Source organism: Manihot esculenta, chromosome 7, assembly GCF_001659605.2.
Source record: "Manihot esculenta cultivar AM560-2 chromosome 7, M.esculenta_v8, whole genome shotgun sequence".
NCBI lineage: Eukaryota > Viridiplantae > Streptophyta > Magnoliopsida > Malpighiales > Euphorbiaceae > Manihot > Manihot esculenta.
This window is the reverse complement of record NC_035167.2, coordinates 33,360,045-33,375,211: the sequence shown is the minus strand read 5'-3', so window position 1 is coordinate 33,375,211 and position 15,167 is coordinate 33,360,045. Positions and strand designations below refer to the sequence as shown.

The window sequence follows — 15,167 nt, the reverse complement described above, 5'->3', positions numbered from 1 at the left end:
TTAAATTAATTATTTTTTATTAAATAAAAAATGACTTTAAAAGTTATTTAAATAAATTTTGTCGACCAATTATATATTTTATTTTTAAAGGCCTAATGGACTATCAATTACAAGCAAAATCAAAAGATTAGTTCAAACTCATATTATATAAAATCGGCTAAGAAAAGACCCAAAAATTAATCTAAACTCATATTATACAAAATCGATTAAAAAAAAATCCAATCCAAACCTAAGTGTAACAATGAAAACAACAGGGGAACAAAGTTGTGTCAAGCCACTTGACCTAGTTGTTTAGGATTTAATTGTATTGCTACCGAGTTGCTAATCTTTTTTAATATATTAATTAAAAATATTAAAATTGATGTAAATTTATATTTGATATACTTTAATTATAAAAATATTAAAATAAAAAAATTATTTTTTTTAAAAGAACTTTTTCGATAGTAATCAAATTGATGTCTTCTTCGGAAAGCAATTTGTCAAAGGATGACAATCGATTTCTGAATGCTTCAGCCATGAATCAGCTCGCGCTAGGAAAGTTGGTCTTGGTTCTTCCTCAATGCATAGGCCTATTCTACTTGCTAGGAAAGTTAGTCTTGGTTCTTCCTCAATGCATAGGCCTATTCCACTTACAAGTCCTAGACTTGCTTTGACTAAGCAGATTGGGGGTAGGTCTACATCTAGGGAGCTTGGTCAGGAATAATGTTTTAGCTCTAAGACACAATAAATCTCATGATGTCTGAGACGATGTTTACTTGATATTGAATAGAATTAAATGGTCATCTAATTATAAAAAAATTATATATTATATTTATATATACGATTAATATGACTATGACGGGAGTATATGAGCGCAAGATGACGGTCATACATCACTAAAAAATAAATAAAAAAATAATAATTATAAAAAATAAAAGGGATGAATAAACTGAACTTAGCAAAAATATACTGAGACTTATGTATAAATAATGTAAGTTATGTCATAAATCATTAGATTAAGCAAATAACTAAGGCTTATCAATAGATAATTGTAAGTTTAATTATCAGTAATTCTTCCCTTTTCAGCTTAATTAATGAAAGTAATAATGTTTTTTTAATCAAATAACTTATATGATACACAATAATAAATTTAATAAATATAATAAGGATAATTAACAGTTTATCAATTGAGATTTTAATTTTATTGCAAATAGTTAAAATCATTTATTTCTTAAATAATATAATATTAACACTTAAAAACAGACCATAAAATATCCTTATCCTTACAAAAGAAAAAGAAAAAGCTGGCAATTAGAATCGGTTGTTGAAGCAATGCATCAAAACTTGTTCCTTCAGATAGTTGCTGCAAACAGATGCATATCCACTTTCCAGGATCATGGGGTTATGTGTAATCAATCATACATCAGCTATTTTCGTGATTTTGTTTGAAAAATATTTTATCATATGATCAGTGACTATTTTTTCAAAATTAACTTTTCTTTTATAAATTTTATTGTTTGTTCGTATCAACTATTATTTAACATTTCAATTTCCAATATATTATTGATGTTAGATAAGTTTTCATAATTTTCTTTCAAATATTATAATTCATTAATATTTCGACCTCATTCAAAAAATAAATTTCTTTTCATATTATTTTTTATTTTATTTAAATATTTAATTTATAATTTAAATTATTTAATAATTTTATATTAATTATTATATATAATTTTAATTTTAAATATATTATTATACGGGATAAAACTTTACTAAATCCAGCAATAAAAATATAAATAGTTAGAGTATTTATGAAAATTAAATTAAGTAAACTTGATTTATATTAATAATATTCGAACTCGTCTCAAATTCAATTATTATATTAAATAAAATTTAAATTCATTTAATTTTATATATTTAAATTAATAATTTATTTAAAAATATATTTTTCATTAATAATTTTTATTTAAAAAATTTAATATTTTTAAAAAATATTTAAATTTTAAATGAAAAATATAAAAAAAATTATAAATATTATTGTAAAATATATTTTTATATTAAATTAATTATTTATATAAATAAATTCAAATAATTATACCTTATAAATAAAATTTAAATCATTTAGAATGAAATTTATTTTAATTCAATATTTAAAACTTTTCCAACCGTTGCCATCCCAACCTAGCAACATAGAGATGAATGTGGTAGAACTCTGACAAAAATACACTCTCCTCTCGTTGAGTCACTCCATACATGGGGATGAAATGAGAGTGTTTTTGGCTGGTGTTGTAGCAAGGAAATGAAGCTTTAATAATGAGATGGAGTGAGTATGACTGAATGGGAAAGCAAAGCAAGGAATCAAAAATGGAAAAGTAGCTAACCATGTCAGAAAAAATTTAGAGAAAGGGCAAATGAATTCACTAGGGTTAATCTTGAGAAGGCGTCGCACTAAGCAGAGATATTCCTAATATCTTATAATATAAAACGCAGTGTGAATTTCATTTTTTCATTTAATTATCAACACATCTCTTATAATAATTTAAAAAGAATTAATGATACTATTTAGCTTTTAGCAATGAAAAGGACATTACAAGAAACTATAACTCATTTCAAGAATTATTATTAAAAAGAAGAAAAATCAATGTGAGAATGCTCTCACCTTACTGTCTCATTTGCATCAGCAAACATTTTCCTCCCCTCCAGGAACGAGAAAAAGTTAAACCCTCAATATATTTCCTCAGCAAAATCCCAAAAATCAGACTTTCTCAAAAATATCTCTTAAAAAATATTTTTTAATTTTTTCAAAAAATTCACTTAATTATATAAAAATATAATAAATGTGATTCCAAATTCCCAAACCAATGTGCACTTGTTTCTGTTTGGATAGTTTCCTTCACTGGGCAGAAAACCCTTTTCCTTCCTTCTCTCTCTCTATTTTTATATATTTGAAGGGGAAGAGCACCACCGCCCTCTTCCACCATTTATGCACATGACATTCAAACAGCCTACCAGTCTGCTATCAAAGAACAAAGACAGGCCTCTGTCTTAAAGCCTTAAAAGCCTCAATTCTTCATGGAAGAGCACCCCGATCCACCTTTTGCTCCCCAAGAAACCACCACCACCACCACCACCACGCCTGCCGCTCCCTCAATTACAACAGCCACAACCAGTGACACCAATAGTGATACTAATAATAATAGTAGCAGTGATAATAGTAGTAGGAAGTGTAAGGGAAGAGGAGGGCCAGAGAATGGTAAGTTTAGATACAGGGGAGTTAGGCAACGAAGCTGGGGCAAATGGGTAGCTGAGATCCGTGAGCCAAGAAAGCGAACACGTAAGTGGCTCGGAACGTTTGCGACTGCTGAGGATGCAGCTCGAGCTTATGATCGTGCCGCCATCATCCTTTATGGCTCTAGGGCGCAGCTCAATTTGCAACCCTCGAAATCATCATCAGCTCAATCTTCTTCTTCCTCCTCTCGAGGGTCAAGCTCTTCTTCTGCTCAGACTCTTCGACCTTTGCTTCCTCGTCCTTCTGGCTTCGGATTCACTTTCTCTCTTTCCGCTTCAATGCCTTCTCCAGCGGCGGCGGCTGCTGCTGCTGCTGCTGCAGCCACTGCTTCCGCCTCATCTGGGTTTGGTCCGTATGGGGTTTATCATCATCATCCGAACGTTGTTGGGTCAAGCGTGCTATGTCCTAGTAACATGGTACAGAATCCACAAGAACAAATTATGTCACACCACTATCAATATCACTATCAAAACCCACTTATTCCTGATGTGTCTAATCTTAACGCTGCAAATAGTACCATCCCAACAACCTCGTATCAAAATCTTAACTATGACTATAACGACCACAACAACCATCATCACCATCATCAACAGCAACAAGAATCAGGCTTATTCGAGGATATCAGCTCGTTGATGGGCTCAGTGGGTTCTAATTTGTCTCTATCTGGCAATATCCAACCTGTAGTTGCACCGGCTGTTCAGGATCCGGTTATGCATGTCGGACCCGGATCTCCATCGCTGTGGCCTTTGACAAGTGATGATGACTACGCACCATCTACTATTTGGGACTATGGGGATCCTTCCTTTTTTGATCTATGAGTTCTTGGTAGTAAGGATAAATTTGCATGGGGATTTGTAGGAGATATTGATCTTCTTCACCAATATTAGCTTGCATGCAAGTCTATTCGTCTTGGCTTGCCCAGATCTCTCTCTCTATTTGTTAATGTAGAAATTTAATTGGTGGGATTGATTAGTCACCCTTTGAGACGAAGAGTTACGAGAGAAGAAAGAGATTAAAGAATTGATTCTGCCATAGATGGTTTGAAAGAGAGGATGTCAGCAATTGCATGTTTTGTTTATCCAATGTTGGGTTCAAAATAAAGCTGAGAAAGATCTTTCTCAAGGTAAGTTATTAATTTTCTTCTCTTAAGTAAAAGGCTGCTTGCTTTGATCTTCAAGATTTTAGATTTTTCTTTTCTAATATATAGAGTTTGGATATGAGAAAATTTCACTGTAATCAGATAGAGTTTGGCTACTGGAACTGTGTGGTTTGGAGTTTGGGGTGAGAGAAAACAAATTGTTGTTTAGCAGAAATACTGCTGTCTTCTTCAATTCAATTAATGAGAAATTTTCAAGAACAATAATTCTCTTATATTTATCGCTGAAAAGATTTTCCCTTCTCTTTTAACTTCGTGATAAGAGTAGTCTCCATCGCTTTTTGTTGTCAAGAGGAAACAAATAGGGAACAGAAAATAACAACAACAAAAAAAAGAAGGTAGAAAAAAGAGATCAGAAGAAAGAAAAGGAAGGAAAAGAAATTAGAAAAGCAAGAAGATAAGAAGAAGAAGAAGAAGAAGAAGAAAGGATGAGGAGCGATGTACAATGCATATTTTTATGAGAGTTTGCTTGAAATTTGTGCTCATATTTATCAGTAATTAATTGGTATACAATTCCCAGATATTGGTTAAATTGTTAGTTCATGCATGCTCAAGAGATTTATGATGAACAAAAATTGGATTTTCAAGATGCTTCAAAAACTATTATCATCTGCTTTTCTAAGTGTTATATGAAAGATGGAACACAGTGAAGGAAGAGGAAGAGATTTTAGCAAATCTATTATTGAGAGGAACCACTTTGAGACAGAATCAGCTAGCTAGGTTGCATTCAATAAGACAATTTATTCATCTTTAGCTCATTGGTACTGAAGTTATCACTAAATATGAGAACTCCAATGGACTCTATTTATCTTATTCACATCAAATTTTACTTTTATGTATCTAGGCAAGAATTGCTTGATACATTCAATTCTAGTAGCTGCCATCTTTTGCATGAAATATATCCAGGTTCACTATTCTGTTGATGTAGCTGAAGTGCTTAATCAGTTGGTTGAAGTCCAAGTCTTTTGAGTCTGGGTATATTTTTCTTGTGATTTAATATCTTTCCATGCATTTTGAGAGATTATTGCATGGAAAATCATTCACCCAAATACTAGTGAAGTAGAGCAAGTACGATGATGAAGTTGACACCCATCATTGAGCAATTCCAGGACAAGAGTTACTGTACACTTGTGTTCAACCGATGATGGGTTAAAATGGCTTAAGCAAATCTTATCCTCTAGCGCATCTACCCAAAATTCTGCTATGATTTATTCACAAGTACAATGAGGCTACTTTTGATGATAGTATAACGAAATCAAAGTAATTAATATAATCATATATTACGACTTGATGCCTAGTCTGGATGGCTGCTGATCCACGTAGATCCCAGGATCAAGGCGCCTCCCCTACTCTTTACTCCGATTAAAAAAAAAAAAAAAATCATATATTACATTATTTATTCTTGAGAAATTTTTTATTTCAAACATAGTATATGTATTTTTTTTCTACCCTAATATATGATTATAATTTACTAATTTTTTTCAAAATAAATAAATTATAATTTATAAAAATAAAAAAGTTATAAAATTGAAATTTTCACAACAATTTGAAATGGTTGCAAGACTCTAGACAAAAGACAGCACAAGCAAGATATCTTCTAGTCCCTCACATGATCAAGAGTTGTGTGTATTTTCTTTTTTGACATGGTTTTTTATGTTTTTAATTAATTTAAGAGTTGTTGTGTTCTTATTGATTTCTTCTCTAATTAGCTCAAATTTTTTAAAAGAAAAATCTAATTTAACCTGATCCAATAGTTAAAAATAAAAACTTGTCATTTTCAATCCCATTGTGAAATTATCATTTGATAAATTAAAATAATTTTTTTTCTTGTAATCTCATAATTAACCACATTGAAAATAACCCAAAAGAGTGGAAATATTTTTATGAAAATCACAGATCTTTTCTGGTGGAAGGCCCGTCAAGCCCATCTTCAGCTCTTAATCTATCAATGTAACTTCTAACTTCTGCAGCTATCATCCTTTGCATAATGGTCAACAAACAAGTCTCCTCTATCTGGACCCCACATTTATTCTCCCTCCGCCGCTCACCGCACTCTTCTCCGCCATTCACCTCCACCTCCTCCACCTTCTCACCCACCGTCGCCACTGAAACAAACCCATCCCCTGGCGGAGATAACGTCAACGAAGTCTCAGGTCCCATAATCCTTGCATCCCCATCAAAACTACTATACTCTGGAGACGCACCCAAGGATTGCCTCTTATTCTTAACTCCAGAGTCAGACCCCGATCCCGACTCAACCGAAACATCAACATACGGGCGTTTCATCACCGAGTTAGACTCAGACGAAGCCGAAGATAAATCGGCAGCGCGTTTCCGACGTAAAGTAGAGTTCCAATGGTTCTTAATAGCATTATCAGTACGACCAGGCAAAAGTCTAGCAATGGTAGCCCATTTATTACCATGAAGAGCATGAGCCTGAACAATAGTAGCATCCTCAGCCGGAGTAAAAGGACGGTGCTGAACATCCGGCGAGAGCTGATTACACCATCGAAGCCTGCAAGATTTTCCAGAACGACCAGGGATTCCAGTGCTAATAAGGGACCAGTTTCTGGGTCCATGCTGTTGAACAAGCTTGATTAGATTAGCGTCTTCTTGTGGGCTCCAAGAGCCTTTGATCCGGTCACCGGAACTGAAAGAATTAGCCATGAAGGGAGATTAAGAACAGAAACAAAAGAGAGAAAGAATCAAGAAAAGGGGATTGTGGGGTGTGTGAATGTGAGAAGTTGAAGAAGGGTATAATATATGAGAGAGGAAGATGGAGGAGGAGATGGGAGGAGGAGGAGGACGATTTGGGGGGGGGGGGGGGGGGTTGTTGGTGTGAACCGTAAAACCGCTCGATGACACAACGACTGTGGTGGTGGTTAGAGGCGCGTTTGTTTCTGTTTCGAAGTTGGTGTGGAGAAGATAGGGAGTTGTAACCGAGTAACGGACTATTATTTATTATTATTATTTGTTGGAATTATTTATTAAATGAAATATTTAGGTTAATTAATTAATTAAGGGAAAAGCTGAGTTTAACGGCTGAGATTAAGATTCCGGAACTGCTGCAGTTATTTAAAGAGAAAAAATAGTTAGTTAAGATAATAAATATAATTTATTTAATATAAAAATAAATAAATAAGATTGTCAGTTAAGAGTTAGACAGGTGAAAGAAGTGTCAAAGAACTGCACGCGGCTATTGCGGGAATTAGGTAACAGGGAGAGAGAGAGAGTTTTTTTGTAACGGAATTTTTGCACTTATTATATTTTACAAGTCGGTTATTTGTTTATTTTGGTAATAAAAAATATAAGTATAAAAATAAATTAATTAAATTAATTAAAAATTATTGTTTAGTACAGATATTAATTATGAAACTGAAATTTTCTTGAAGAATGATGGCTCATCTTAACTTAGACAAAAAGATAGGGACTTCAGTATATATGATGTGAAATTTGATAAGAAATCACATACTTCTCAATTGGCCCATCCATTGACTATGTTGCCCATCTCACAAATTGCCCACATCATACATGAATCTTTATATATATTTTTCTTTTTTTTAAAAAAAATCCTTATATATTTTTTTGCAATTAATATCTCCATAATATTCAATATATGGCCATGAAAATAAAATTTCTTTTTTTTTCTTTTTATTATTTATTTATATCCCTTGAAATGGCTTAAGTGGATAAGATATGGAGTTTTTATGAATTATTTTAAATTTTTTAATACAAAAAGTCATATGTTGGAGGTCAGGTTTTCCAAATAAGATAAAACACAAATCACAATTAGATTATATCAAAGTAATTAACTCAAATAATATGTATTTTAAAACAAACTCGAATAATAAAAATATATAATTAAAAAAAAAAACCCAAAGGCTTTGGCTCTCCTATGCAAAAAGTTGGCAACCACACGATAATTCGTGTGCTTGGCACGTGCCACCACAAGATTTTTTTTTCTTTCTCTATTGCAACTTTATATATACGTAGGCTAACTTCTTTATTGGATAAAATTGACGATTTCTAAGACTAAGAGGATTAAACATTGTGATTCCGATTTAGTTTAAGGACTCAAAATTAAATTACAAAACTCTTTGATTCTATTCAATTCTTTAACAATTAATTTTTAATTTTTTTAAAAAAAATCTGTGGATTTTAATCCTAATCAAAAATTTCAAATTTAATGAGTGAAATTACAAATAAAAATATATTCCAATTAAAACCCCAAAAACATTTACATGTAAGAAGAAAAAAAAGAAGCATCAATAACAAAGAGACCAAATAAAAATTTTATATAAAATAAAGGAAATTTAAATAATAATGCAACTATTGAGAAGGCAAAAAGAACCTTTGCCTCTTGCTTCTAATACGATAATTTGAAGGCATAGAGGAAGAAGAGATTCTACTCAAGAATACATTCAGCGATTGTTTGATTGTGCTTACAGAAACTCCTCCTTCTTTAGAATCTTTATTGCACAGTACGAGGATGCTTTTAACTCTTCCTCCGACACTTGCAATGTCTGCTCTAACTATGCTCAGCCTGAGGCCTTTGAGCACCCTGATAAGCTCCGAGAACACCTCCGGCCGATCGTCGCAGCAAACGGAGACCCTCACGTATATGTTGTCTTCTTTGCTTTGTTTGCTGGTTGTAGAGCTTACATCTTGTGAAACATCGTCGGAGTCGTCGACGTCTACTGTTACTTCGTCGAATTCTGTTGGAATTGTTATGCTTTTGCTTACTTCCATTGCTTTTCCCTTGAGATCTCTTACTTGATCAATCACACTTCCCAGTAGAGCTGCCTTGTCCATCTACTCAAAGAAAAAAAGGTCATATTCTTCTTTTCATAAAATCTACAAAAGTTTTAGCAAGAACCCAGTTGCAGAACATGAATTTAAAGCTGTTTCTGCTTTCAATTGAGCACAGAAATGGAGGAATAAGAACAACCTACGATATTTGTCTGTGTTTGATGAGAAATGAAAGAAAGGGATACAAAGAGAGAGAGAGAGAGATCAACCTTGTCTGATTTGGGAATTAGTTTCCTCAGAATTCCAAGCTGAGCATTAATCCGATCTCTGCGCCGCTTCTCAGCTTGGCTATGGCTCTTAGAAACAGAAGCAGCTTTATCTTCTGCAGACTCTTGAACCGGTAGAGTAGACCATGAAGGAAATCCTTGGCCAGCCTCTTGAGTCGGTATAGACCAAGAAGGAAGTAAGGCGGCAGAGGTTGAAGTTGAAGAGTGAGGAGTTTGCGGCCATGGGAACAAATAGGATTCATCATATGCTGAGAAATTAGCTGCAGCAGACCAGTTTGCTTCCGGAGGCACAACAGGCCAACCAGAAGAGTAGTGATCTTCCATATCCAAAAGCAAACTTTCTCAAATCTAACTGTAATTCCCTCCTGCTTTTTATCTCACAATCTACAGCTACTGTTCTTGCACTAATAATGTTGGATCTGCATATATTGATTGTGATTGGTGTGATGTGTAGCAACCATTAATTGGTCAAATGAAAATCTTCTTTGGCCACATTCGGCTGTCACCTCAGTGTGAATTTAACTCTGATAAACATCAAAAAGATTTACAACCAAAAGGTTAAAAACAAAAAAATAGAAGTTCATGGTGAATGGAAATGGAAGAAGCTGAAATGGAATTATTATTACCATTAAAGTAATAATATTCTTATGACAATTAACCTAGTACATGCCTTCTGTTTTTCATGTAAAAAGATTACATTTTTCTTGAAAGATTTGAGACATGCAAATGAACCCACAACCAGCTGGTTCATTGATTGTGCTTTCTGCAATATTTTTTTCTTATAAATAATCATCTTTCATTTGAATTAGTCAAGTTTATGTCTTTTTAAGTTCATATAAAAAATGATCTCCAAAGACAAAGAGGGCATGATCATTATTTTTGGTGGCTTTCTTTGTCCACTTTCCATTTATTCCAAGAGTGTTCCAAGAAGATAGTTTATTCTCGTGAATGAACTAAAAATTTTTAATTTTAATAGTCGATAAGAGTTAGAGGAAATTTTATTATTATGAAAACAGTAAATATTTGTTAAAGAATTTATTAAAATAATAAAATTTATTTTATATTTTTAATGAATTGACCAAGTGTGAATGGAAAACTTGTAATTCAATAAGAAAAAAAAAAAAGAAAGAGTGTTCTGATGTACTGCACAAGAAAACAAAAGGCCTTCAATTACCCATCACCAGTTGGTGACTGTGAAGGGCCCCTTTGGCACACAAATTTTGTAACTCACAATAAAGAAGATTTAAAAGATTGATACGACTTTTGATCCACCACTCAATTTTCACCAATACTTTTCGTTCTCTATCTCTTTCTCAGAGAATTGTGTGGTGTCAATAATTCTTTCCGTCTTTCCCTTAGCAACTGTTTAGGCAAGTCTTTTCATTTCCTTATTTTCTTCCCTGATCACAAGTTGAGAAAATTTCCCATCATTCTAATTTCCGGGAAACGCAAAAATAAATGTGGACAATGTAGGTTAATAATTGAAGATGGGATCCATGTGTGTATATAGTTTTGCGGCAAAAGCATAAAAACCAGAAAAGAAGAGATAAGCACGCAGGAAAAGTTCATTGATACTGATAGATCCTTTGCAACTTACCCAAAGTTGAAGAAATCTCGGCAGACAGCTCGTGCTTTAGTTAGATAATCGCGTGGGATATAAGGTTCTTTTGGCCCCTCCCATATCGGATAAAATTTACGGCGGACCGGTGATTCCATATCAGCGTTTAACATGGAACGACAAGCCAATAATTATTAACGACGCACGTAGATATTCATAGTTTTTATTTTTAATTATTATAACTTTTTGTAATATTATATTAATTTGCCTTAATAACATTTTTTTTTCTTTTTTAATTTAGCAATATCTTTTTATATATGATTGAGATTATAATTAAAATAAAATAAGGTAGAAAGTATTAATTATTATTCTATCAATACTAAATATCTTTTTTTCCTTTTCAAGCAAATATCAAACTTTAATTATTCAAATTGTAATAATTATAGTTTGACAGTGTTGCTGTATTAGAAATTCAAATATGAAATTTAAGTCAAATAGCTAATCATGAAAAATCAAATTAAATTTCTTCCGACGTTGAAAGTTCTATTATTGAAATACAAATAAAAGTTGGATAATTTTTATGATATATTGAAGTTGAGCTTGCTTATCTTATTTTTGGATCGAAATCAAAATCAAAATCAAATTGATAAATTTGATTTAAAACCATCTTGATTAAAATGACTAATACAATTTCAATCAAATTCGCATTTTAGACGATTTCAATTTCAATTTTAACCGAATTGGTTTCAATCCAAACCTAAATCATAATTCAAACCAAAGGGTTAACACTAAAAAAAAAAAGAATCGAGAGAAGTGGAAATTGGCATTTCAACGTCTATATATTTAGAATTCACGGGCTTAGCCCAGCAGTAAACATTTATATTATTTATATATATAAATATAAATGTGGGCCAGACAATAATTGTACATACATGCATGCATCTTTTCTAAAAATAGCTTTAAAGTCGTAGCCCATGTACCTGACATCAAACAGTATGAACTTTAACTGGATAACCAAGAAGGCAGCTCATCCAAACAAGCAAAATCCCATTAAAACTCCACCTTAGTACTCATTGAAATGGATTGCACCAACTTTCCAGACAATGTAAGTTGTTGCAAACATAACTGTACTGATGAAAACAAATGAAAAAGCTATGACAAAGAGATCAGAACCTCCTGGAAACTCAAAAGTCCAGCCCTCCTTTGGCATTCCTCTGTCACTGTCATCAAACAAGTTTGTAGGAGCTTCTGGAAGGCCAGATCTCTTCTTTCCCTTGTCACTTTCCTTCAGAGCATCCAGAATTTTGCTTCCCATTTCTGATTTCGATGCCTTTGTTTCCGTATATCGGCTAAGAACCCTGGCGGCTCTTAGTCTCTCTCTTGCTGTTAGAGGTGACCTTTTGGCTGTAGATTGGGAGTTAGGTCCTCTCTCTTGCTTCACATCTGACGAAACTGTGGAACCATTAGAAACTCCAGAGGTTTGAGGTCCTGACTCATTATCAACTCTTGTTTGGAGCTGGCTAGTTCCTCCAGGGGAATCGACCGATGAAAGCTGATCATAAGAGATCGAACTTTCAGTACTATCAGGACCCTTATCACTGGTGTCTGTAGCAAGATTATCACTGTCTGCAACTGAAATACACATACTCCTTCCACTTCTCTTTATATGAAAAATTGAACTAATAATTCCCGAGGAGGAAATGAGTCGGGTTGCCTTAGGTGATGAAGCTCTGACAGGAGACCTTGATACATGCTGATATATGGCTGAAAACTGTTAATCAAGGAAGATTTTTGTTAGCAATCATGAGGCTTAAATATGCAAACGCCACGTTTTATTTGTTAGAGATTAAAATCACCCATCATATAAAGACACATTGGGAAGTGTAAAATTCTCCAGTGAAATGATTTGAAATTCATTCCAACACATTTTTTAAATGTTTTTCATTTGATATCATTGATACAAACGGATCTTTGAACTATTAAAAACCCACATGCAACAGGATCTCTAGAGAAACATTACATATTTCTTGTGCAGAAAAAGTACCCATGATTACAACTTCTTGACTATAGTTATATTCTAGGTACATTTAATTAGGACAGGCAGGGATATATGCCCTACTTTTTTTCTGTGGTGAAGCCTGAGATGGACAATAATTCTGAGCCCATACAAATACACTGTATCTCTAAGGATCATGAACTTCCCTACCATGATTAATTGAGTTTATAGTACTGAAACCAGGGAGCAGCCCCGACAACCATTTTCCAATAGACAGCAAGACAAGAACACGCATAGTAAACATGTCAAAATTTCTTAAATTCACATGACAGCTTATGAGTATACTTGAAGCAAGATGAAGCAAGCTGCCTGCTAGTATTTTATTTTTGCTTTTATTAATCACTAGTTGCAATAGGGGATAAACTGCAGGAAAGAACTAACAACATAAGCTTCAAAAAAAGATGTATACATCTACAAATATGAATTGCATATAAGCTTGCAGTGACAACATTCCCCTCATAATTTATGGTTCAGACTTGTTAGAGAGCTTGAAGCAAGAGGTCAAGTGGTTGAAGCACCCTTCCCCATTATCCTACCTCTTCCTCTTACCTAAACAGCAAGCACAAATAGAATGATTACACCGATTACAAAAAAGTTAAAAAGAAGGGGGCACAAAAAAGGAGGAGTTTGTTTTCAAATGGTTGAACTTGACTGGAAAGCTTCTTCATTTGGAGAGAGCTACAAACAAAACAATGGTATTTTGCAGAGTACTACATTTCTTTCCCTAAATTTATACAAACATTGTAATTTGAAATTAAACACAAAATTAACAGAAGGAAAACCTAGAAGGATAGGGAATTTCAGCCAAAAGATGTATGACAAAAAGACTTGATCTTATGAATTGAAAACTCAACACTGCTATCATACAAGAATTGGCTGAAATCCCTTTACCACGCTCTCTTCAATGCGCCCTATCATTTCAAAACAGGCTTTCATGTTGCCAAGCATAAAATAAGGTCCTCACATTAACTGAACAAGCAGAAAAGGGAATATGGTTGATAAAGTGTTCTTTTCGACAATCAGTACAGACAATTAATAACCAATTCTCTGGAATTTTATTTCGAATATATAAATTTCTAGCGCGACCAAAAGAATTGGAGAGCTTGGGAGTCCAAAACTGTAAGCAATTACCAGCATTGCCAACAGACTAACAGCCCATATAGCTTCAACACAACTAAAATTTTAAAGAAAAATTAAAAAATTACCTCTACACTAGCATAAGATTGTGGTTCTGACCTGCTTTTTGAAAAAAACACCATTTTGGATGCTGTTAAAAAAGTCCGAAAAGGGTGTTTAGTAGTTTTAAATTTTTTACAACAAAATATATCATATTTAGCTTAAAATCTATGTTAAAGTTATCTAACTAATATTATATTAAATTCAAACCAGAGGTCAACAATAATGTCAAACAGAGCCTAAATACTATAGCTGTAGCTGCAATTTTTCTTTTAAAGTCTGAAAGATGTTTAATTTTATGATTAAACAACTTAATTATCTGCAAAAATTCACCCAGATAAAGAACAGGCACAAATTGTATATCATCAAACACTAGCAAAGAATCAAAGCAAAGAAATTCACAGGAAGAAGTGTAAATTCAGAGTTAAAGCACATGAAATTAATAACCCAAAAGAGATTAAAAGGATTTGAAACTTAAACAGCAGTTAAAGCCAGGCAGTGCAAGCAAAAATGAAAGGAAAGATGAGACCAAGTGATCTTAAAGATAAAAAGTATTACCGTTGAGTTGAAGCCAACAGAACTCAGAGAAATTGCCATTTCTATGTCCCAACCATATAGATTGGTACAGAAGAGAAACGAAAGCACCGTTTAGAAAAGAGATTACGAGCTTTGTGTATTTGTGGCAGTGAAGTAGATGACCGGTTAACAGAAGAAGGGGATGAGCTCTTTGCACTACCACTTTCTCTTACAGCGCGTGTACCCACGTAATTTCAAAATTTTAAAAGAGTGAATTACGAAAATACTCTCCACTAATATCATTATTATAATTTTAGAAACTCGTCATTATTCATTTAGTTATTGATGTTAAAGGAAAATATCGAAAATACCCCTATAAAAATGCATATTTTACTATATCTTCG

The 15,167-nt window shown here is 33.1% G+C and overlaps 4 protein-coding genes across 5 annotated transcripts; 1 reads left to right on the top strand and 3 right to left on the bottom strand.

The window, feature by feature from the left end:
- The first annotated feature begins 2,846 nt into the window (after positions 1–2,846).
- Positions 2,847–4,623, top strand: LOC110619767 (ethylene-responsive transcription factor ABI4). Its single transcript, XM_021763315.2, has one exon. The coding sequence runs from the start codon at positions 3,049–3,051 to the stop codon at positions 4,081–4,083; it is 1,035 nt and encodes a 344-aa protein (XP_021619007.1). The 5' UTR covers positions 2,847–3,048; the 3' UTR covers positions 4,084–4,623.
- A 1,572-nt stretch (positions 4,624–6,195) lies between these two features.
- LOC110619079 (transcription factor MYB73) lies at positions 6,196–7,263 on the bottom strand. The gene has a single exon (XM_021762335.2). The coding sequence runs from the start codon at positions 7,086–7,088 to the stop codon at positions 6,312–6,314; it is 777 nt and encodes a 258-aa protein (XP_021618027.2). The 5' UTR covers positions 7,089–7,263; the 3' UTR covers positions 6,196–6,311.
- Positions 7,264–8,690: 1,427 nt separating this feature from the next.
- On the bottom strand, positions 8,691–9,948 carry LOC110618720 (transcription factor bHLH51). The gene is made up of 2 exons (XM_021761942.2): positions 9,440–9,948; positions 8,691–9,233 (listed from the first exon to the last, which is right to left on the bottom strand). The coding sequence occupies exons 1-2, from the start codon at positions 9,779–9,781 to the stop codon at positions 8,751–8,753; spliced, it is 825 nt and encodes a 274-aa protein (XP_021617634.1). The 5' UTR covers positions 9,782–9,948; the 3' UTR covers positions 8,691–8,750.
- Positions 9,949–11,855: 1,907 nt separating this feature from the next.
- Positions 11,856–14,966, bottom strand: LOC110619844. 2 transcript variants are annotated; one of them, XM_021763411.2, is made up of 3 exons: positions 14,806–14,947; positions 13,481–13,620; positions 11,856–12,786 (listed from the first exon to the last, which is right to left on the bottom strand). In XM_021763411.2, the coding sequence occupies exons 2-3, from the start codon at positions 13,529–13,531 to the stop codon at positions 12,079–12,081; spliced, it is 759 nt and encodes a 252-aa protein (XP_021619103.1). In that variant the 5' UTR covers positions 13,532–13,620; positions 14,806–14,947; the 3' UTR covers positions 11,856–12,078. The 2 variants fall into 2 exon arrangements, with proteins under 2 accessions (XP_021619103.1, XP_021619104.1); XM_021763412.2 differs by lacking the exon at positions 13,481–13,620 and having other exon boundaries at positions 14,806–14,966.
- Between the last annotated feature and the right edge of the window lie 201 nt (positions 14,967–15,167).